This window comes from Myxine glutinosa, chromosome 7 (assembly GCF_964187855.1).
Source record: "Myxine glutinosa chromosome 7, kmMyxGlut1.1, whole genome shotgun sequence".
NCBI classification, from domain to species: Eukaryota; Metazoa; Chordata; class Myxini; order Myxiniformes; family Myxinidae; genus Myxine; species Myxine glutinosa.
In genome coordinates, this window is record NC_136267.1 from 86,613,212 (window position 1) to 86,636,077 (window position 22,866).

At 46.1% G+C, this 22,866-nt stretch overlaps 1 protein-coding gene across 2 annotated transcripts in view; it reads left to right on the forward strand.

Annotated features, from left to right (window-relative positions):
* Positions 1 to 22,866, forward strand: part of ARMC8 (armadillo repeat containing 8) — a 131,123-nt gene that overhangs the window by 92,604 nt on the left and 15,653 nt on the right. For both annotated transcript variants that reach the window (XM_068122640.2, XM_068122641.2), the window contains exons 14-15: positions 1,254 to 1,336; positions 7,430 to 7,511. In XM_068122640.2, coding sequence (XP_067978741.1) covers positions 1,254 to 1,336; positions 7,430 to 7,511 — 165 coding nt within the window. The remainder of the gene's footprint in view (positions 1 to 1,253; positions 1,337 to 7,429; positions 7,512 to 22,866) is intronic.

The window sequence follows — 22,866 nt, forward strand, 5'->3', positions numbered from 1 at the left end:
AATGCTGAGTGACACTGGTATTTGGATACAAGATCAAAGATGTCAAAAAAACGTTTTGTTTATCTGGTGAGTAGTGGTAAGTAGGAAGTCACGAGTTTTTTTTTGAGACGAGACGACGCTTTTGGTTGATGCAAATACAAAGTGTTTGTTCTTCGGATGAACTTTAGATTTCTCTCTCCGGTGTTTCTTTTGAGAAATGATGTTCTTGGGACCTCGTGGCTTATCGCATGAAAGTTTTTTTTCATACTTGAACGCGTCTAAAGTCGATGTGTGTACTTGTTTCGTGAAGTTTCTGTACCGAGTAGTTTGAAAGTTTTCATAAGTGCCGTGCAGTGTAAGGGAGGGTTTCGTTGATTTGCCAAGGAAAGAGCTGTTTGAGGTTCTCGATGTTGGTGTTTACAATTGTGCTAAACAGTGATTGTAACCGAACATTGCTTTACTCGTCAATCGGGCTCACGGGCGTCGGGTTTTACAAGGGACCAATGGTCTTCCCTCTAGTTCGTCGTTGAGACTAGTTAGTGAGGGTGCGCTTGACCTGTATTATCATCGGGCCAATCGACCAGTATATTTGAACTGCCATTTATATGAATGTTTGCCATTGTGTCTAACCTCAAATACCTACCCCTCACTCCCTCCCCCCACCTCGACACCACTTCCGTTTTAATGTGATGATGGCATGTTGAAATAAAAGACTGAACTTGTACCAGCGCAGGTTGATGTGTCGCTGTTTGCCGTCATGCTTATCAGAAGTTATGGACTCGCTGCATTGATATCTCGGCCTGCTTGCCAACTTGCATTCTGTCCTCTTCCTTCGCTTTGATTTCATTAACCTTCCCCAAGTTGAGGCAAAATGGTGCAGTGTCCACATCCTGATTGTTGTATTTGTTTTGCAACTGCTTTGCTCTTCGTTAGTTTGTCATTGAGGCTGTTTCTGTCTCTGTTATCTGTTCCGTTGTTAACTTGTTCTTCGTCTGAATAGCACCCAGCTTTACTGTCCAGGTTTGCTTGTTTAAACGCTAGCTTACAAACGGTGGCTGTACCTTAGGTTTTACAAGAGAATTTTGTTGACTTGTTTTTCTGTTCCTTAGTTGTGATTATCTTGTGCACAAGTTGAAGTTGTAGTTTAGAATGCAAGCAAAGGATGCCATTTGATTGGGTTTCAGGTTATTGGAAGGATAGATGCGGCTAGGCTGAGTCAGAGTACTCAGGCAGGTCCTACTTAGTGATTGGCTGCTACCTTCCTTGTCTTGCAGGTAATTGAGACAGAGTCTATGATGGACCAGATTGTTACTGGCTTAGGAGATCCTATCCTGAAGGTGCAGTTGGCTGCTGTAAGGTATGAAGTCCCAGCTTTGCACTCAAGTTTGCTGTCTCTGTGTCCTCTGTCCGTTTGTTTGTCGTTAACTCCACCAGACTGGATGTGTGCAGCCATATTTGTTATCTCGGGAAATGAAACGGCTTTGGCTTTTCTTTTTTTTTGTTGTATACAAGATCGAGGCTCGTGAAAGAGCGAACATTAATCACACAGAAAGACAAACCGACACATAAAACATATAACATCGGGAGTGGTAGACAAGATGGGGAGAGAGGGGGAAGGACACAAACACAACATTTGAGAGCAGGGACCGAGAGACATCGAGAGATCTGTGGGAGGGAGAGGGCTTTGGGGGGGGGAGGCATGGGAAGGGCGGGGGGGGGGGGGGGTGGGAGAGGTATAAAACATATGGACACTGCCAGGACTTCCAGGAAAGAAGTTGGAATTTCAAACAAGGTGGATCTGGGGTGAATTAGCGGGGGTAGAAAAGATCAAGGTTTTGGATGGGGGAAGATAAGAGATGGTGGTGAACAGCTGTTTTAAAGACCTGGAGGGAGGAGTGGGATTGAAGGGAGTGTGGGAGTTTGTTCCAGAGGCGGGAGAAAAGAGGAATGAAAGAGTGAAGGTGAGCAGAGAGCCGAGATTTCGGCAGTTTAACCATCAGAGGGTTGCTGGCAGATCTTGTGTGACCTGTAGGAATATTTGGGGGACAGAGCACAGAGAGAGCTGGGGGAGCAAGGCCGGAGAGGAGTCTGTAGAAGACAGAAAGACCACCAACCTGCCTGCGGTGAGTGAGTGAAAGGCCCTCAGAGATAGCTTCATCGCGGGAGATTCCAATGATTCTGAAAGCTTCGGTTTCAACAGCGTGAAGCCGAGCTAGGTGTGAGGCAGGAGCACCGGCCCATAGGGGAGAACGGTATTCCATTGAGCTGCGGATGAAAGCCTTGTATGTGGTGAGGAGCTCAGGTGTGCCAAGGAAGGTCTTCGCACGACGGAGGATGCCCAGTCGGCGACTGGCTTTGGAGGCCAGCTTGGAAATGTGGTTTTCCCAAGAAAGATCACGGCAGATAGTGAGACCCAAAAGCTTGAGCGACAGAACTTCTTGGAGAGGATTGTTGAGAAAGTAGATGGGAGGGTTGTCCAGTCGATCTTTTCGGAGAGACATAGTAAGAGTTACTGTAAGAGTAAGAGCAAGAGTATTTAGTTTATCATTGAGCGGAAAATTGCTTTTTGTGGGTAATGTGGGCCTAGGTTTTTAATATTTGTTTGTTTATTAGTAAGCTATTGATAGTTTGATTTTATTTATTTATTTCACTTTCCCATGTTTGCTCGTTCTGATGTTGGAATGTTTTCTCTGTGTGAAACAGGCGGTGGTGTGGTGTGAATTTTTGTAAAGATGAATGGTTTGGTTTGTTTTTGTTTTATTTTATGTTGCTCTTTACTGAATCCCATTGCCAGTTAAATTTGGTGGTTCAGATCATTATGACAGTTTGTTGTAGGCCAGACCACACAGGGCAGGTAGAAGCAGGCCAGACCACGTCAAAGGGTGAAGCACTACATTTGGCCTCAGTAGGTGAAGCGTCAGGTTAGGCCGCGCTTGGGTGCAGCACCGAGCCTTTTGAGACTACCCAAATCTGGGACTATCCAAACCTGCTTTTTTGGTATTTGACTTTAAAAAAATCCGTAAATTATGCAGACTTTATATGTCCTTGTAAAACCATTATGTTCAAATGGCCGATGCTCTGCACATTATCCTTGTTCTCGTCTTCCTTTCCCTGGGAAATTTCTACAAAATTGTATTGCTGAAACTGGTCAGGCTTTTTTTCCAACATTTCAGAGTTAAACCGGTAATTGTCTCCATTTTCTTGTTCATCGTCAGACTCGGAACCTGACCTTGGATGCACCTTCAATGCTTGTTCGAGTACTCAGTGGTTAGCCTTGATAACGGAGGCAATGGTTAATAAATGGAGGTTCCAGGTTCACATTTTTGGAGGACTTTGATCACTGTCACTTGTTGTAGATGCTGTCAAGTCCATCAATGGTAAGGGCAATGATGATGATGTCCACTCCCACATCATCAGATGCATATGGCTGCCAAAGCAGTTTCTTGTCTATTGGGCACAATCCAGGTCGAGGCGTCACTCCTACGCAGGATACTCGATTTGGCTTTCATCCCAATAAGTTGATACTCATTTTGCCCACCTGGGAAGGATGACAGGCTGAGCCAACCCCACCTGGTGTGAATTCAACGACCGACCAGGATTTGAACTCTGGACCCTAGAATCCCAAGTCAGCACCCTAACCGCTAAGTCAACACCAGGCATGGTAAGGCATACGTACTGGTGTGGCTATAGGGAAACAAAACGTACAGATTTCCATCAGATGAAGCAAATAATGGGTAGAAAGGAATGTAGAAAATGGTTAGTGATAACCTCTGTTGACTACAGAGAGGAAGAAGATTTTATGGATTGAGAAAGGCATTTTCACAACTCGAAGAAAATAACTGAAAGTGGGGTGAGGGGTTGGTGTGGACTTTGGCAGCTGGTCAAGGAGTGGGCTATTTGGTCATTCTCATGAACTGATAGGGCTTGGGATAGGGAGATGTCTTTATTTTTACATGGATCACAAGAACATGATGAGAGCTAAACATCATTTTACCTGAACAACATAGACATTTATAAAGACCAAAAATCACAGACTAAAATTAATACCTGGAATCACACCTAGGTAAGTGGGACGTGAGTTGTATCAGGAGATAGTCCTGGTACCACTCTTGAGATATTTTTTTTGAATGGCGTTTGTCATCAGTTTTGGAATTTGATATCTGCGATCATAAAGCGATTGCCCGCAACTTACCCTTGGCCCGCGATCCAATGATGGCCAATACCGCCATATGACCTTGACATTCATCAATGGATAGAGTGTAGAATAAGAAAATGTGCCCCCTTCTAGAATCTATCCATAAAACTCCACATCATGGGACTCAGAGGAAAATTATTCAACTTATGATCAAAAGGATCAAAAGATTTGCCATGTTTTTTTTGTTAATTAGGTCACAATCCAAAAAAGTAGGTCAAGAACACTAATCAAATATCAGGTGCACAACTTGAGTGCAAATCCACTTATGATGCAAGAACACCTTGGAAGACCAAGTGGTCTTTAAGATGCCGCATTTGCAAAATTGAGCGACAACCAAAAAAAAACGTTTTTTTTTTTTTTTCCAGAACGCCATTTCACCTTGACCTTTAACCTGGAAGAGTATGATGTAAATTTAAAACCCAGGGGGTGAGGACTTTGAGTTACAGTGGTCAAAATGGGGGAATTTTTTCAAATCAAAATTTGATATTGGGCCATTCCTGGTGGAACTTATTGCCATCTTTCAACTTTGCTTTAGGAGGGAAGCATGGTGTTTTGCAGTGGTGCACCATTGACTTCACTGTAGTTTGATATGTACTTGGATTGTGATTTTCTTCCAAACGATTACTTGCCTGAAGTAGTTTAGAATTAGCTCGTGTAGATAAAGCATTTTATCATTTGGAATGTATTTCCTTAACGTCTCTAGATTACAAGAGATTTTTTCTAACGGCTCTTTTATTTGTTTGTCTATACGTCTTCACTATTACATTGATGCTGATTGTTTTGTTTTGCATTCTAGAAGCACTCAAACATGACACCACTTGACGAAATGTGGCTCGTTCTAAGTGGTAGTGATACAAAAACCTTTCATAAATAAAACGTAACCCAAAGTTGTTTTTAAACCTTTTAAATTTTCCATTGAAACAATATTAAACTTGTACATAAGAATCTTTGCAATATCTGTAGAATAAAGTAACACCAAAAGGAAACTAGTGATTTCCGAAGTCAGTTTACAAAACGTGTTCTAAATGGCTGCCCTGCTGCAGTAGGCACATATATAATATGAATCTCCTGGTGAAGTTGTCGATACCTCGGCTGCATTCCTGAACCGGAATGGCTTTAATGTTGGTGAAAATTGCAGGTTCTCTCCTGGTACACTCTTTCCTTCAAGTAACCCCAAAGATGGAAGTCAGGTGGGTTGAGGTCCAGAGAATGGGGCACCCATTCAACATCCGTCCTAGAGACGATCCGATCATCGAATTTCTGTTGTAGCCACTGTATCGATCTGTAAGAAGTGTGAAATGTGGCCCCATCTTACTGAAACCATTGCAGAGCCCTGTCGATGTGGCGCTTCCTCGCTAATTCAACCCAGAACAACCCAGAACTTCTGGATAACATTCAACTACCGTTAAATGGCTGCGGTTACCGATTTCCCTTAATCTTAAAACTAAAAAAGCCTGATTTGCTTATGGCAACCCATGCATTTCATTTCTGGTTGTGCAACGGCCTTTTAGGAACATCGTAAGGAGAACTAGAATCCCAAAACACGTTGTTTTTAGAGTTAACATGACCACTTCAAAGAAAGTGAGCCTCGTCAGAAAACCACACATACTCCGAAAATTTGGATCCCTTTGCATTTTTTATCTCAAACCTTTCACATTTCGTCAAACAAAGGTGTTTGTGTGATGATGTGTGAATCTTCACGCAAAATAATTGTCTGTTCGTTTTTTCTTGACTGTATACGATACGGGTACATTTTTAGTTCCTGCTTCAGAATTATTGTTGTACTTGATAAAGATAAGTTCATTTCTTGAGATCCACGACGCAGAGATTTCCTGGGGCTCCTCAAAACTGCTTCACGGGCTTCAATGTTTTCTCGTGATCTTGCAGTCCTCGGGCGACCTGACTTTGAGCAATTAAGATTCTGCACTGTCCTGTGGGACTTAAACCTCTATCATTCGAAAAATAGCACAATTATCTGGGGCTAATCTGGTCTTGAACTTTTTTCTAAATCGTGTTTGAGTCTGTTTAAATGATGATGTAGCAAAGCAAAACTCCACAATGAAGATCTTTTGTTCAATTAGCCATGCCATTTTCAAAATTAACAGTATGACTGAATGATTGCAGTTTTTCCTCCACATGATGCTTCATACAAACCTGTAATAGAAATAAAAATTGTATTAAAAATACAAATTTCACAACTTTAATGGGGTTACATTTTTAATGAAACACCCTGTACTTTGATTCTCAGGCTAAGGTGTAATTATTTAATAAAGCCATCACTGTTCCAAATTTATATTATCATTGGTTTTTCTTTGTTGTTTTCATTGTCATTATCTATTTGTTATCTGCTGTTCCTTTATGTTGTGGTTATGTCTATGCACCTTGTGACGATTTATATTTAATGCAAATGCTGCAATGACTTTTTGAAATTTCTAACTGTACGTGCCACCCCGTGCATGTCAATTTGTAACCATATGTGCCACATCCATTGATATTTGCAATTGTATGTGCCATCATATGCAATTCAATTTGTAACCATACGTGATGTGCATGGAAATTTGTAACCGTACATGATGTGTATGGAAATTTGTAACCGTACGTGATGTGTATGGAAATCTGTAACCTTACGTGATGTCTATGGAAATGTGTAACCGCACATGATGTGTCTATGGAAATGTGTAACCGTACATGATGTGTCTATGGAAATTTGTTCCGTTCGTGATGTCTATGGAAATTTGTCGCTGTGCGTGATGTGGCTATAGAAATTTGTAACCACACGTGATGTGTGTATGGAAATTTGTCACCGTGTGTGATGTGTCTATGGAAATTTGTAACCGTATATGATGTGTGTATGGAAATTTGTCACCGTGTGTGATGTGTGTTTGGAAATTTGTAACCGCATATGATGTGTGTATGGAAATTTGTAACAGCACGTCATGTGTGTTTGGAAATTTGTCAACGTGTGTGATGTGTCTATGGAAATGTGTAACCGTACATGATGTGTCTATGGAAATTTGTAACCGTACGTGCTGTGTATGGACATTTGTAACCGTACATGATGTATCTATGGGCGTTTGTATCCGTACATACTGTGTATGGAAATTTGTAACCGTACATGATGTGTGTATGGAAAATTGTAACCGCACTTGATGTGTGTATGGAAATTTGTAACCGTATGTGATGTGTGTATGGAAATTTGACTTTTTGCCGAAACCTTTGCATTGAGCTATATTGCACAATACATATCCACGGCAGGTGTTTGCACAGCCTGTCTCGCTCCGTGCAGCAACTGCGGACAAGTTTCCAGGACCATGCTGTGTGGAAGCCATTAATGAAGGTGAGCTGAACGTGGATTTGTAAGGAGGTCATTTTAACTGTGGTCAACCCAAGAAAGGTTCTCGTCTGTGGTCTGTGGGCAGGATATCTCAAAAAGTTATGCACGGATTCAGACTAAACTTGGTTGACAGGTTGGGTATGTGACAAGGACTAATTGTTTCGATTTTGGTGAAGATCCACGTTCAAGACTTGAAATTTTTTATGCCTCCACCCCTTGAAGGTGGCCGGAGGCATTATGTTTTCGGGTTGTCCTTCCGTCCGTATGGGCTAAACCTCGTTTTCTCAGCAACCACATGTCTGATTCGGACAAAACTTTCAGGGTAGGAGCAACACCCATGTAGAATGTTTTTATGATAATTGTGATGTCATAGATCATGTGGCATGGCAGCCAACTTGGATGAAATGCGAGAAATTAAAAAAAACATTTCTCTGGAACCGCTGAATGGAAAAACTTCAAACTTAGCACATTGTCGAGTACTCCCGATGAGGAATAAAAAGCATGATAATGATATCACTGGTTAAGTGATATACCAGCCAAAAAATGTTTTCATCGAATACCTTATCCTAGAAATCTGAAATTGCATGCACATGATCTATGACCTATTTGTATTGAAATATTAAATTTATGACATCATAGGTCATCACATAGGTCATCACATCACACATGGTTTGGCAGCCATATTGGATTTAACCTGAAACCTCAAAAAAGCATATTTTCCCAAACCACCAAAGCGATCGACTCAAAACTTTATGTGTGTCATCGAATAGGCATTGCGATTAAAAGTTAATCACGAAAACGTCATCAGTCACATGGTGTGGTAGCCATATTGGATTGAAGGAACATATTAAATAATTATATCTCAGAAACTGCTTACCCTGTCGATGTGAAACTTTACACCATTGCTGCATATAGTTTTAAAATGATAACGTCGTAGGTCACGTGGTTTGGCAGCCATCTTGGATATTAAAATGAACCTTATCTGATCAACATGAAAATTCACAAAACGTGATACCCTACCCATACATATGCATAGTGTACATTTTGATGTCATATGTCACATGCTTTGGCAGCCATATTAGCTTGAAAGCCAACATTAAAAAAAAAACCTCCTTCTCCGAAACGGCTTCACCGATCGATGTGAAACCTGTCATGCCTTGAAAAATGTGATACCTGAGAATAGCTGAAGGGATTTAAATCAAACTTGTTTATTTTTAGGACAGTCAATGAGGACATCTACCCATTGTCATGGGCAGCGACAACGTGGAGGCATATTGGCGACGGACCCAGTCAAATTGCTGTATTTGATGATGTAGCAAAGTGCTGCTCGGTCTGGGTGGGTCGATGACACTTTTGTCATCTGCCCCAGCACGGCTGTTAATGCCATCCAGGAGGGCATCAGTGGAATGTTTCCTTCCATCAAATTCACCTGTGAGGAAGAACAGGATGGGTCACTTCCATTTTTGGACGTCTTGGTGAGGAGGAACCTCAATGGAAGCTTAAGTACCGCAGTGTATAGGAAATCCACCCAGACCGAGCGTTACCTCGATTTCACGTCTTGCCATCCACTGCACCATAAAAGAGCTGTGGTGAATACACTCGTAAAAGGGGCAAGGAATATACCGTCCACCTTGAAGGGCAAAAGGAGAGAGATCAAGCATCTCAAATGGGTATTGAAAGCCAATGGCTACCCAGACCACCTCTGCCCAAAAAATGAAATGGTACTGGCAGCTCCAAGAATCCAGGACGTGCCACAGGAACCACCTAAGGGCTTCCGCGTGCTACCATTTGTGCCACGGGTATCTTAAAGGATTGGCAGGATTTTGAGACCGGTCGGGGTGAGGGTTAACTACCAACCTATATACACCTTGAGACGTGCACTGACCAAGGTCAAAGACAAAAGACTAAAGAATGATTGCACAGGTGTGGTATACACCATTCCATGTGACTGTGGTGGAGAATACAAAGGCGAGACTGGAAGAACCTTAGGCCAGCGCATTAATGAACACCACAAGGCCTTTGAGTGTAATCACCCAGAAAGATCTGCTATCGCCAAGCATGGAATAAGGGCGGGCCATATTCCTCTATGGGACAATGTGAACGTGCTGGCGGCATCCCCGAACCGGGCCAGGAGGTGAATACTGGAGGCCTGGCACACTGGCCAAACGAGGGCACCATTGACAGAGGAGACTGTGGCGTTACCACAGGCATACGGGCCTCTCATGCATAAATACACCAGAGAGACACCGATGCTGGGAGGAGGACAAAGACAAAGTGGGACATAGCTGACACAGGCAACACGGACAACAAAACACAATACACCGCTCAAACACACACAAAACACAATACACCGCTCAAACACACACAAAACACTTGCAACATAAGCCGAGCATGGGTCTATGGTCACGAGGTCTCGCAACACAGCTTTGTGATTGGTTGATAGAATAGGCCCACCCCTCCCCCCAGGTATATCTGGGAGGAGGTGAACAAGGGAACTTCTCTTGATGAAGGCTAGTGGAGGCTCAGCGCATGCTGGGTTGCTGGCCGAAACGTTGAGTTTTTTTAAAGACAAAGCTATAGGTTGGAGAACGGAAAAATGGATATTGTGGATATATATATGTGTGTGTGTGTGTGTGTGTGTGTGTGTGTGTGTGTGTGTGTGTGTGTGTGTGTGTGTGTGTGTGTGTGTGTGTGTGTGTGTGTGTGTGTGTGTATATATATATATATATATATATATATATACACACACACACACACATACATACATACATACATACATACATACATACATATATATATATATATATATATATATATATATATATATATATATATATATATATATATATATATATATATATATATATATATATATTGTTACGGATCGCGGATTAGATGTTATGATGGGCCGAGCGGATGGTCCACCGCGATCTAACAGTTATTCCCCGACTAGACCCTGATTCCACCCGACGTTGACCAAATCGCGCTATGCTAAATCAATGATTGGAAAGGACACAACGACTGGGATAGATGAAACGACGCAAGGGGTACAGTTCTCAAGAGGAGGATATAATTGGTGGTGGAGAAAAGGGGTAGATTACAAGGTAATGAGGTAAAGACACAGAAAAGATGGGCACTTAGTTACAGTCTTATCTTATCCCTGACAGACCACAGACAAACGGGACAAGACTGACTTACACAGGGATTGATGGCAGGGAAGGACAGGCAGTCGACAGCACAAGGTGCACCTTGGCTCAGGGACAGGATACAGCACGGTCCAGTCCAAAGATGCGGGGAGGTGTCACAGCGCTCGGAGGTGGCGTCCTTCTCTCGTCAAGCTCAGCGCGCATCTGACGTCACCTCCCTCTTCCTGCGCATGCTCAACGGGGAGTGACACGCCCTCGGCTGCTTGGCTCCGCCCCAGATGGGACCGGTCCGCCGCTCCCATTGGGTGCGGGGGTTACCGGGCTCCGCCCTTGACGAGGAGCTGACAGCGAGCCCCTACGTGGTAACCCCGTCAAGCACATGTTCAATGGCGGCTCGTTGGAAAGGCCTGGTGTTGCTCCCAACACCCCCTACCAACCAAGCCGGAGTGAGGACGCGCACTCCCCGCGCCGCCGCCGTTGTTGTTGTTGTTGTTGTTGTTGTTGAACTGTGAGGAAGAGCTGCGGGGAGGTATTGGGAGGTCCTAAACTTCCTAACGGTGCCATACAATCACATTCTGGTGCAACGAAGAGTCAGAATTAATGGAAACGAGTCCTTAACTGACATAGACTAAGAATAACTAGCAAGATGTCCTATAGTTGTCTACGTGAGATGCGGTGGACCTGGATGCGACATTTAATGGGGGAAATAGGGGGAGGTCGGGTCTACAGAGTGTTGTTTACAGAAAATGGGACTAGGGAATGGGGGATTGGGGATAGTTGGGAAGTATTGAGGAAATAGGGGAATATTTACAAGCGGATATGGATGGATGTAAATCCCATATCCGCAACAATATATTTTTTGTTACGGACACGGCTAGGATGTTGTTTGCCGAGCGGATGGCCGCCGCGCCCGAACAGTTACCCCGACTAACCCGATTCCTGAACGTTGGCCAAAATCGCGCCACAGATATTCAATAGGGAAAAGACAAAGGCGACACGGATGTGAAGAAGAAGAAGAAGAAGAGGAAGAAGAAGACAAAAAGGTTTGAAATGCTACTAAATTTATTCCTACTATTTACACAATCAAAGAAACCAAGGAGAAGGAAGGATAATAAAACAATTTACAGAAGAAATCAGAGACACAGTGAAAATACTAGCTTATCTAACAGGCTTAACTTATTCCCTGGACAGAACAAACAAAGACGGACTCACACGGGGAATTGCAGAGTGGATTGGCTGGAAGGAGGTGGGTGGCTGGAGGGGGAGGAAGGCACGGAGCTGGCTGGAGCTTGATCCCACACGGGACGTTGGGCTGGACCTCGACGGCCGCCGATGCCACCGATCCTGTCGTGTGCGCGGGATCACGGGTCGGAGCTGCTTGGTGGAGCCGACGCGCTGGTGGGGGGTCTGGCGTGACGGGTTCTCTCCTCTCTCTTTCTTAGTCCAACCCAGTCCAACAACTTCCTCTCTTGCTTAGTCCAACAACAAATTCCAGGCTTTTCGGTGTTCTGATCTCCTCCCTCCTCGACTCTCTCTGGGGGCCTCTGCCTTGGGTTATACAAGCCCCACCCTTGACCCTTTTGCGAACCTCCCCCAAACGTTCTCTCTCCGCCCTCTAAAGCCAACCCCTCGTTCTGGGTTGGTCGGCAAGGGCTGGTTCACTCCTCCCCTCTATGACGAGGTGGAGACACGCCCTTCTTCCCCGACCTTGCCTCGTGGCCAATGGTGGTTTTGGGGGCGATTCGCGCTAGCCCCAGCCAAAGGGCAGCAATGGCAATGAAGAAAACCGCCCAAAATGCAGTTGGCAATTGCAGCAAAGTGGACGGCAGATGAAATGCAGCAAAGTGGCTAAACCTGGCACTTGGAAGATGCCATGTCGGAGGGATCTACTTTATTTAATGCAGTGCAATGGAGTGTCAAATTAATGGAAGACAAATCCTTAGCCTAATACACATAATAAGGATATAACTACTGAACATGGATATATGGTGTCCTTCGTGTATGCTTTATGGAATTAACTACGGGAACGCCCTTTGACCTTTATACAACACTGGAGTAAGGAGGGCGATATTTTTACAACTATTTACACAACAACAACAACAACAACAAAAAAACCATTCTCATATCCACAACAATATATATATATACAGTATATATATATATATATATATATATATATATATATATATATATATATATATATATATATATATATATATATATATATATATACAGTATATATATATATATATATATTGTTACGGATCTCTACGTCGGCCTTTCCCCCTTAAGAAGGGGGGCTTAATCCCCTTGTCCGCGACTGACCGGCGTGAGTCCTGGGGGTCCCAACGCTCCTTCCGGTCGGGAGCAGCCAGGGTATTTGGTCTACAAAAAGTCCCAAGGACCTGAGTGCCACTCCTGACCGTGAAGCAAGGGAGGGACTCCCGCTCGAACCCCGGTTTTAGATGGACTAGTTGCCGAGCGGCTTTAGCAACCCGAAGTTCGAGCCATTTAACAGTACTAAACCCGATCCTAAACGTTGGCCAAATCGTGCCACAGGTATTCAATGAAGGAAATCACTAAAGCGACCGAATGTGAAGAAGAAGACGAAGGTAGGAAGAACAAATATAATTTATTACTATTATTTACAAGACCAAAAATAACCAAGGAGAAGGAAAGATAATAAAAGAATTTACAGAAGAAGAAGAGACAGTGCAATTATTAGCTTATATTATACAGTCTTACTTAACCCAGGACAGAACAAAGACAGACCACGAGCACACTTACACGGGGGATGATGGCAGGAACGAATGCTGGAGGTGGATAGCTGGAGGGAGAGGAAGGTCCATGGGAACTGGGTCACGGTCGGGCCGGGAGCGGCAGCTCCGTTCCTCCGCGGCCACGGTCGGCACCGCCGTCAACGCCCAAGCTGCGGTCGTGCGAGCTGCCGCGGTACAAGCTCCGCTGGTTCAAGCTGTTGCTGCTGTTCGAGCTCCGCTGGTGGAGTCAAAGCTGCCTGGTGGAGCCAACGCTGCCTGGTGGAGTCAACGCTGCTTGGTGGAGTCAAAGCTGCTTGGTGGAGTCAAAGCTGCTTGGTGGAGTCAAAGCTGCTTGGTGGAGTCAAAGCTGCTTGGTGGAGTCAAAGCTGCGTGGTACTGCCTCTGGACTCATCTGCCGCATCTCTCTCTCTCTCTCAAAGGTTTCCACGCGCGCTTTTATCGCGCCTGGGGCGATCAAGCCGCCGGCCTCCAGGACACGCCCATCGGCGAGCTCGCCTCGGCCCTGATTGGCCGCGAGGGCCCACCGATCCCGCCCCCAGAGGAGGCGTTGGCAAGGCCACGCCTTGTTCCTGGCGCTGGGCTGACTCCTCCCACCTGCTCCGAGATGACCTCATGCTCAATGGAGTCTTGCAGCGAAAACCACGGTCCCAAAGCAGCAGCGGCGAATGCAGAAAACCGCCCAATGCAGTTGGCAATTGATGACAAAAGGGGGAATGTGAAGGGAATCTACCTTACTTGAATTCGGTGCAATGGAGTGTTAATTAATGGAAGACAAAGCCTTAATCTAATACACATAATAAGGAGATAACTACTGAACAAAGGAAATCTATGATTTGCTACGTGATTGTATATGGAATAACTACGGGAACGACCTTTGACCTTTATACACAACAAATGGAGGAAGGAGGGTGATATTTACAACAATTTCATTACACTTACAACGATAATAAAAACTACAACACCATTCTCAAATCCACAACACTGCACCCTCCTCCTCCTAGACACGTCCCGGGCCTATTAAACTTTTACCTTTCGTGTGGCACGTAGGTGTAGTTCCCTCTACATTTAACCTGACCCTGAGTGTGACAGTTTTAAAACACAAATAAGTATGTCCCACTGCTGCATTGCACCCTACCTAACAGACTTACGCCCACAGCTAACCGAATTGCGGAATTGTCTTCAAACTAAACACTTTCGGTGGGGGCGCATTATTTACAATGACGCTACTTGTATTTACAAAACGCAACCCAGGACCTGCGATTGTTCTTTTGGGGGTTGGGGGGGTGGGGGAAGACAGCCTGTGCTGCATTGACGCACCAGAAAGCACCATCAAGCACCAATCGGTGCACAGTCACCACAGTTCAATAATAAAAATACCCCACAAACCCCTGGTGCCGGTCTTCCTCTTCGGCTCCCTCTGCTGGCAATTGTCGTTCTTCCAGATGTTGTCTTTCTTCTTTGCTGGCGGCCGATTTGGACATAATAAAATGACATGCACAAAACGTGTCCACTGTTCTTTTTATTTGTGGCCCACAGGGCCGACTATGTGTGGTTCACCTGTGTGGCATAGGTGCCATGTTACCAAGGTCCGCCAGCAAGATCTCGGGCCATCATGGCCGGTTCCAGCAGAGGGGCCATGCCCCAACCCGTGGGGTCCATAAGCGGTGCTTAGCCACAGACATGTGGTCCATAAGTGGTGCATCGATGCAGACAGCTGGTTGCGGGAGTTTCGGGCACACAATGGCGGACTCCCGCACGCTCCCCTCGGCGCCCAGTGGCGCACAGTCCTTGGGTGGGAGACAAGGGGGGGGGGGGGGGGGGAGAAGACAGGTGAGCGAGGGGTAAGGTCACAAGGGTACACATCAAACAAGGTAATGCAGGACGAGGTGCGTACGGAGAGCGAAGTGAGAAAGCTTGTCCCTACCGTACGTCACCCCCCCTATTACCTACCCTAACCTTGCCCTTACCCCATATGTACAAAAATCTACACATTTACAAATTCGTCACTACTGTCTCGTCTCCCTATATCTCCCCTATACCAAATTCGTCCCCACAATCCCTCTAACCAAAATTTGCCATCATCCAAACCATCATCAGTCCTCGTAAGGAGGGAGAGATGGAACACAAAGCACAATGTCACACCCACGTCACGATGCGTCTCACATTCCAAACATTTGCACAAAAACAAAACAAAAAACATGGCATGGTGTAGAGTACTGTTACCTCAGGTGAGTGGATGTAGATGGTGCAAGGAGATTCTTAATCCTGACTATCCTCTAAATGACTTTAATACACTTGACACTACCCGGGGTCTTTCCCTGCCAAACCATTGGCCGTCTTACTCTATGCGGTTTTAAGAACCAAATTCCCATTGACCAAACTGTGGTGCTTCCTCAATTTGGTGTCTCACTCCCCCGATTCAACTCCCTGTGCCCTTGCACAATTTCAGGACTGGGTCGTGTGGCTCTCCCAGCAGGTCTACCCACCTGCACACCTCCACCACTGCAGTTGCCTCCGAGCTTACCTGCTCCTCACCCTAACCTATCTACTGGGGAAGGCCCTCTGGCGCTCTCCCCACTCGGTGCCCTCTCTGGCACTGGACTACCCGGGTCCGTCCTCCGGATCCTCGGGCCCCATCCCCAACTCTAACGGCTCCCAGATCCCACCTGCGGCCTCACCTGGCCGACATCCTCACAGTGGTGGAGTGCCCATTCAACTACACATGCTAACAGGCCACACGCCCAGCCATTTCCACGTCACTAATGCACCCATCCAAACTCCATTCTTCCACACGCACCACAGATGCCAATATCCAGCCACAATTTACCTGTACCCGCTACCTAACACTTACACTACCCTCCCCGGGTATTCGTGATGGGGTCCATCCTCCTTTCCCCCATCCACACCTTCGCACCATCTACTCCGCTCCACAGTTTCCACCATACTCACTCCACGACCATCCATTCCATACTGCATATATTCCATACTCCATGTATTCCACACAACCATTCTCCATACACCTATGCTCACCTGTATTGGCACACCTGTGCCATCACTCCTACACCTGGTGCTTCCTGCACCCTCCTTCCTCCAAAGCCATTTGCTCAACACAACACACAATCACCATTACTCACTCATACACTTCTCCATATACCTGTTCACTTGCACACCTGTGCAATCACACACCTGGTGGCACTTGCACCCTCCTGCCTCCCAGGCTTCCTCAATCATTCAATACAATGCACAACCACAATTGTTCCTCATACACTTTTCACAATACACTTCTGAATACACTTTTACACACACACGGCATCATCATCTGACCTACCTGGTGCCCTGCTAAAACTCGCGCTTCCCCGTCGCCCCTTATATTATTGTGCTCCCTCGTCATTATCATCCAACTACCCTCTCTTTGTCCCCGCCTACCTGTCCAATGTTGCTACTTAACCTTACCGTTACCTATGGTCATCTTGTCTAGATCCCTTTCATTTTATCCTAACCCTCCCGGGCTAGTTTTCACTGCCAAACCCCATAGCTATTGCTCCTTTGCCCCCGCTGTGAGAGATGGCAAAGTTGCTGTCCCACCACATCGGGCATGTTCCACTACCAATTTGGCCCATCCAATTTCAGCCAATCAAAAATTTTCCAATCATCTGCCAATCATTCTACCAATCATTCTACCAATCATCAAATTCTGCCAATCCTATTCACTATTCTAAATTTTGGATCAAAAAATCTATCATTATCACAGTCCGCTATACTTGAGCCTCGGTGCGTCGTTATATTTTCAAAGCTCGGCTTCGCAAAGCCAAGCAATGAACGCGGGTGGTTTGTTGCCTGCAGTTGTATCCGTCCGGCATTCACGATTCTGGGGAGGAGGCATGCTCGGGCCGAGATTCCACGCATCATCGCGGCGCGGAACCTCGCGGTCTCCGGCCCGATGACCGAGGCTCGCCCGGTCGGAACCCCGTCCCCGCCAGGGGGCGAAGGTCCGACCCAGCTCCCCTCCCCCGGAATCGCGCCGATCGCCTCTCTGACGCGGCTCAGACCATTCAGTGCGGGGCCCGACCCGAATCGTGCGCGACGCTCCGAAGCGGGGCGACGCAGCATCGATCCGCGCGAAGCTTCGCATCCAACAAAGCGCGCCGCGCACCGAGCGCCCGCTATCCATCGCCCTAACTGCTAACCCGGTCAACGTCGATGCTTCACTTGCATGCTCACACCACGCGACCCTTTTCACACTCGCCAAACCCGGCGTCTCGGCGCCTCCAGTGCATCTCACACACTCCGTCCATTCCACCAACGCACTCCCTGTTACACACCACACCTCTCGCCCACCCTCTTGCGCACACTTCCTTAACACACCTCGCACACCGTCGTGCGCACTCTCCCCGTTCGCACACTTCCTTAACACACCTCGCGCACCGTCTTGCGCACTCTCCCTCGGTACGTACTCCGTACCACTCATGTGGGTGCACTCTTGCATCCACCCACTCACGCGCTCCGATGGGCTCTCCCACACCCGCGCCGTTCATCCCAAACGTGCATCCTCGCACCCGCTCCTCCACCAACTCACACTCACCCTCGCACGTACACTCCGTGCACTCCGACGTGCATTCCCGCTCGCACTCGGTTTTACACTCACGCTCCGATGTGCTCTCTCGCACTCACGCCATCACCAACTCACTCTCTGTGTCACACTCCGTACACCCCGACGTGCATTCTCGCTCGCACTCGGTTTCACACTCGCGCTTCGTAACACGCTCATTCCCCGATGCACACTTTTTTCCACAAGCGCGCCATTTCCACTCACAGGGGACCCTTCACCAACGCCCGGATGCTTCCTCGATCTCAAGCGCGCGAAAATTCTTTTGTCGCCAAACATCCTGCTACAAAATCTCCCCGCACAATATACAGCACGACTCACCTGGGGGATCCTTTTCTCCACGCGCACCTGCAAATCTTTATAAGGATTAGCAAGTACGGCATCAGGATGTGAATACGGACTTTGCACATAATCCATTCCTTCCTCCAATTCCCGGGCTACCTCCGTTGTCTTTTCAATTTCAACTATACCCATTATTTCTTTGTTCACCTCGACGACCGTTGTTTTTAATAAAATTCCCTCTACCTCAGCGGTCGCCGGCTTCCCCATACCCCGGGTCGCGATCTCTATACCCGTCATTTTACCCGCGCTTTTCCCCGCTTCACTCAACCAGCGCTTCTCGAGTCGCTTTACCTCATCGTGCACCCTTGGGACCTGCTCGCCCGATCTGCCCCCAAGGTTCTCCCCCATTGCCAAATTGGTCCCCATCTTCCTTTTTGACTCTGCATTCATTTCTTTTAGTTCCTCAGTCATTTGAACACCCATGTCGTTAATTTCCCTGGTGGATATGAGCCCCTGGGCATACATTTTGTTTTCCTCATTCCATTGGGTCAAACATTTCGACAAATTTGCAAGAAATGGATCCCAGACCGTTGACAACGCGGGCTCGACTGCCGCGACCACGTGCGAGGCGCCATTTTGTGCACCTGATACCCCCGCAACCACATCTTCATTGCTCTCCTCCTCCATTTCCTCCCTGTGGTCCTGGGTTACCCCTAACCCCTCTAATTCCCCCACCGGCATCTGATCGCCTTGACCATCCATGGCACGATTTTTTAATTTGGGATATTCTAAAATTTCAGGCGCTCTTAATTTTGACCAAATTTTTTGATGTTATCTAAAAAATTTGGTTCGGGCCTCAAATCTCACGCCCAGACACCAATTGTTACGGCCAATAGTACAATTGGTGTCCAAAATTTGGGCTAAATAAATTTAGTCCCAGGTTCAAATCCCACTCCTGACACCAAATGTTACGGATCTCTACGTCGGCCTTTCCCCCTTAAGAAGGGGGGATTAATCCCCTTGTCCGTGACTGACCGACGTGAGTCCTGGGGGTCCCAACGCTCCTTCCGGTCGGGAGCAGCCAGGGTATTTGGTCTACAAAAAGTCCCAAGGACCTGAGTGCCACTCCTGACCGTGAAGCAAGGGAGGGACTCCCGCTCGAACCCCGGTTTTAGATGGACTAGTTGCCGAGCGGTTTTAGCAACCCGAAGTTCGAGCCATTTAACAGTACTAAACCCGATCCTAAACGTTGGCCAAATCGTGCCACAGGTATTCAATGAAGGAAATCACTAAAGCGACCGAATGTGAAGAAGAAGACGAAGGTAGGAAGAACAAATATAATTTATTACTATTATTTACAAGACCAAAAATAACCAAGGAGAAGGAAAGATAATAAAAGAATTTACAGAAGAAGAAGACACAGTGCAATTATTAGCTTATATTATACAGTCTTACTTAACCCAAGACAGAACAAAGACAGACTACGAGCACACTTACATGGGGGATGATGGCAGGAACGAATGCTGGAGGTGGATAGCTGGAGGGAGAGGAAGGTCCACGGGAACTGGGTCACGGTCGGGCCGGGAGCGGCAGCTCCGTTCCTCCGCGGCCACGGTCGGCACCGCCATCAACGCCAAAGCTGCGGTCGTGCGAGCTGCCGCGGTACGAGCTCCGCTGGTTCAAGCTGTTGCTGCTGTTCAGGCTCCGCTGGTGGAGTCAAAGCTGCCTGGTGGAGCCAATGCTGCCTGGTGGAGTCAACGCTGCCTGGTGGAGTCAAAGCTGCTTGGTGGAGTCAAAACTGCTTGGTGGAGTCAAAGCTGCGTGGTACTGCCTCTGGACTCATCTGCCGCATCTCTCGCTCTCTCAAAGGCTTCCGCGCGCGCTTTTATTGCGCCTGGGGCGATCAAGCCGCCGGCCTCCAGGACACACCCATCGGCGAGCTCGCCTCGGCTCTGATTGGCCGCGAGGGCCCACCGATCCCGCCCCCAGAGGAGGCGTTGGCAAGGCCACGCCTTGTTCCTGGCGCTGGGTTGACTCCTCCCACCTTCTGCACCGAGATGACCTCGTGCTCAATGGAGTCTTGCAGCGAAAACCACGGTCCCAAAGCAGCAGCGGCGAATGCAGAAAACCGCCCAATGCAGTTGGCAATTGATGACAAAAGGGGAATGTGAAGGGAATCTACCTTATTTGAATTCGGTGCAATGGAGTGTTAATTAATGGAAGACAAAGCCTTAATCTAATACACATAATAAGGAGATAACTACTGAACAAAGGAAATCTATGATTTGCTACGTGATTGTATATGGAATAACTACGGGAACGACCTTTGACCTTTATACACAACAAATGGAGGAAGGAGGGTGATATTTACAACAATTTCATGACACTTACAACGATAATAAAAACTACAACACCATTCTCAAATCCACAATATATATATATATATATATATATATATATATATATATATATATATATATATATATATATATACATACATACACAGACTTGGCATTTAATATGGAATTTTTTTTTCTTGACTTGGGTTTACTTTCTTAACTCAGTATATCAATCTGGTGAGTTTCTTTTACACTTTGGTGATTTATTTGTTGAAAGAACCATGTCACTGACTGTCTGTCGCAGCAAGAAGCCAACAACAGGATTATATCACAGGTGGCGTGGGAAAATGTACGGACAGGTGCATTTGATGATTGGCTTCACAGTCGTGTATACAAGGGTTGTTGCGTTCTGTATTAGTGGAAAACAACTGCTGCACGTCTCCAAAAGTTATTGCCGCCTCCTCTGGAGATGGTCCGTCAACTCGACAATGCTGTTTGTCATGGAGTGGTGGCTTTACGAAATTACGGCATGAAACAGCGTGCTATTGCTCGGCAGTATGGCATCACTCAAGGTCAGGTGTCAAAGATCCTGAAACGAAATGCTCAGAGGGGTGTCCCTACTCCAATACCGAGGCAAGGACATCCCCGCAGAACCACAAGGAGGGATGATCGCCAGCTGTACCGGTTAGTCCGCAATAGCCGTACCAAGTCAGCTAATCGGCTTAGGGCTGAGTGGCAGCAACTGACAAATGTGCCTGTATCCAGAAGGCTAGTCAACCAACGACTGGTTCAAGCAGGCTATCGGCAGGCGTCCCCTGAGAAAACCATGCCTGACCAGACAACACCGCCAGCGCCGATTGCAGTGGGCCAGAGAGCACCGTCAATGGCAGCCAGGACACTGGAATCACGTGATCTTCAGTGACGAGTCTAGATTTCTGGTCTATTGTCAAGATGGCCCGTCCGAGTGCACAAACAAGTGCATGATGTCAACAACAAAGATTGTATAGTGCCAAGAGTCCAAGCTGGAGGTGGTGGGGTGACCGTTTGGGCTGCTTTTCATGCAGGGGCAAAACTGACCTGGTTGTTCTGAATGGAAACCTGAACCAGTTCAAGTACAGGGCCATTCTGGAAGAAGCATTGCTTCCATTTGCTCATGCAGCCTTTCGAGGAAACTTTGTCTTCCAAGATGACAATGCACGGGCTCATCGTGCTCGCATGATCCAACACTTTCTTGCTGACCGTGGTGTAGAGCATATGGAGTGGCCTGCCATGTCCCCGGATATGAATCCGATAGAGAACTTGTGGGCAGAATTAACGTGTCAAATCGACCACTTGGACCAGCAGCCGACCTCTGTGTGTGAAATGCAGCATGCTATTGTCACTGCATGGCAAGCGATTCCTGTCCAAACCTTGGCAAATCTCGTGAACAGCATGCCTCAACGTGTACGTGCTCTCCTGAATGCTCGTGGGGGTTACACGAAGTACTGAACTGTAATTTTACTGTCCGTAATCCCAGTCGTAATTTAACTTTTGTTTTTTGTTTAAAATTTTTTTTGGCTAATGTGCAAAATAAAGAGATACTTCTGGAAAACGTACAGAACTTTAACACAGTACTGTCCATGAATTGAGTTCGATATCAGTTTACATCACTTTCAAGGATCAATTTATTTGATTCGAAATGTCAAATGTGGTTTTTGTTTCTTTTAAAGGTCACATTAACAAAATCTAGAATAATTTCAACATAATTCCAATGAACTTTTGGTTCTAAGACATCTTGAAAAGTAAGTTCACCCCCAAAAAAAAATATTCCATATTAAATGCCAAGTCTGTGTATATGTGTGTATATATATATATATATATATATATATATATATATATATATATATACACACATGTATATATACATGTGTATATATATATATATATATATATATATATATATATATATATATATATATATATATATATATATATATATATATATATATATATATATAAATAATGAAGCAAGTGTTTGTTGTGTATGTATGTATGTATGTATGTATGTATGTCTGCTCTTCACCCATTGTTTGGACAGCTGACCTAACTCCACCCACTAATTGTAACCTGAAATAATTAACCCAAAGTATCCAAAAGACCCCCGGCCCCCCACCCCTCCAACTTTCCAAGGACCCAAAAGACCCAAATTACCCCAAGAACCCAAAA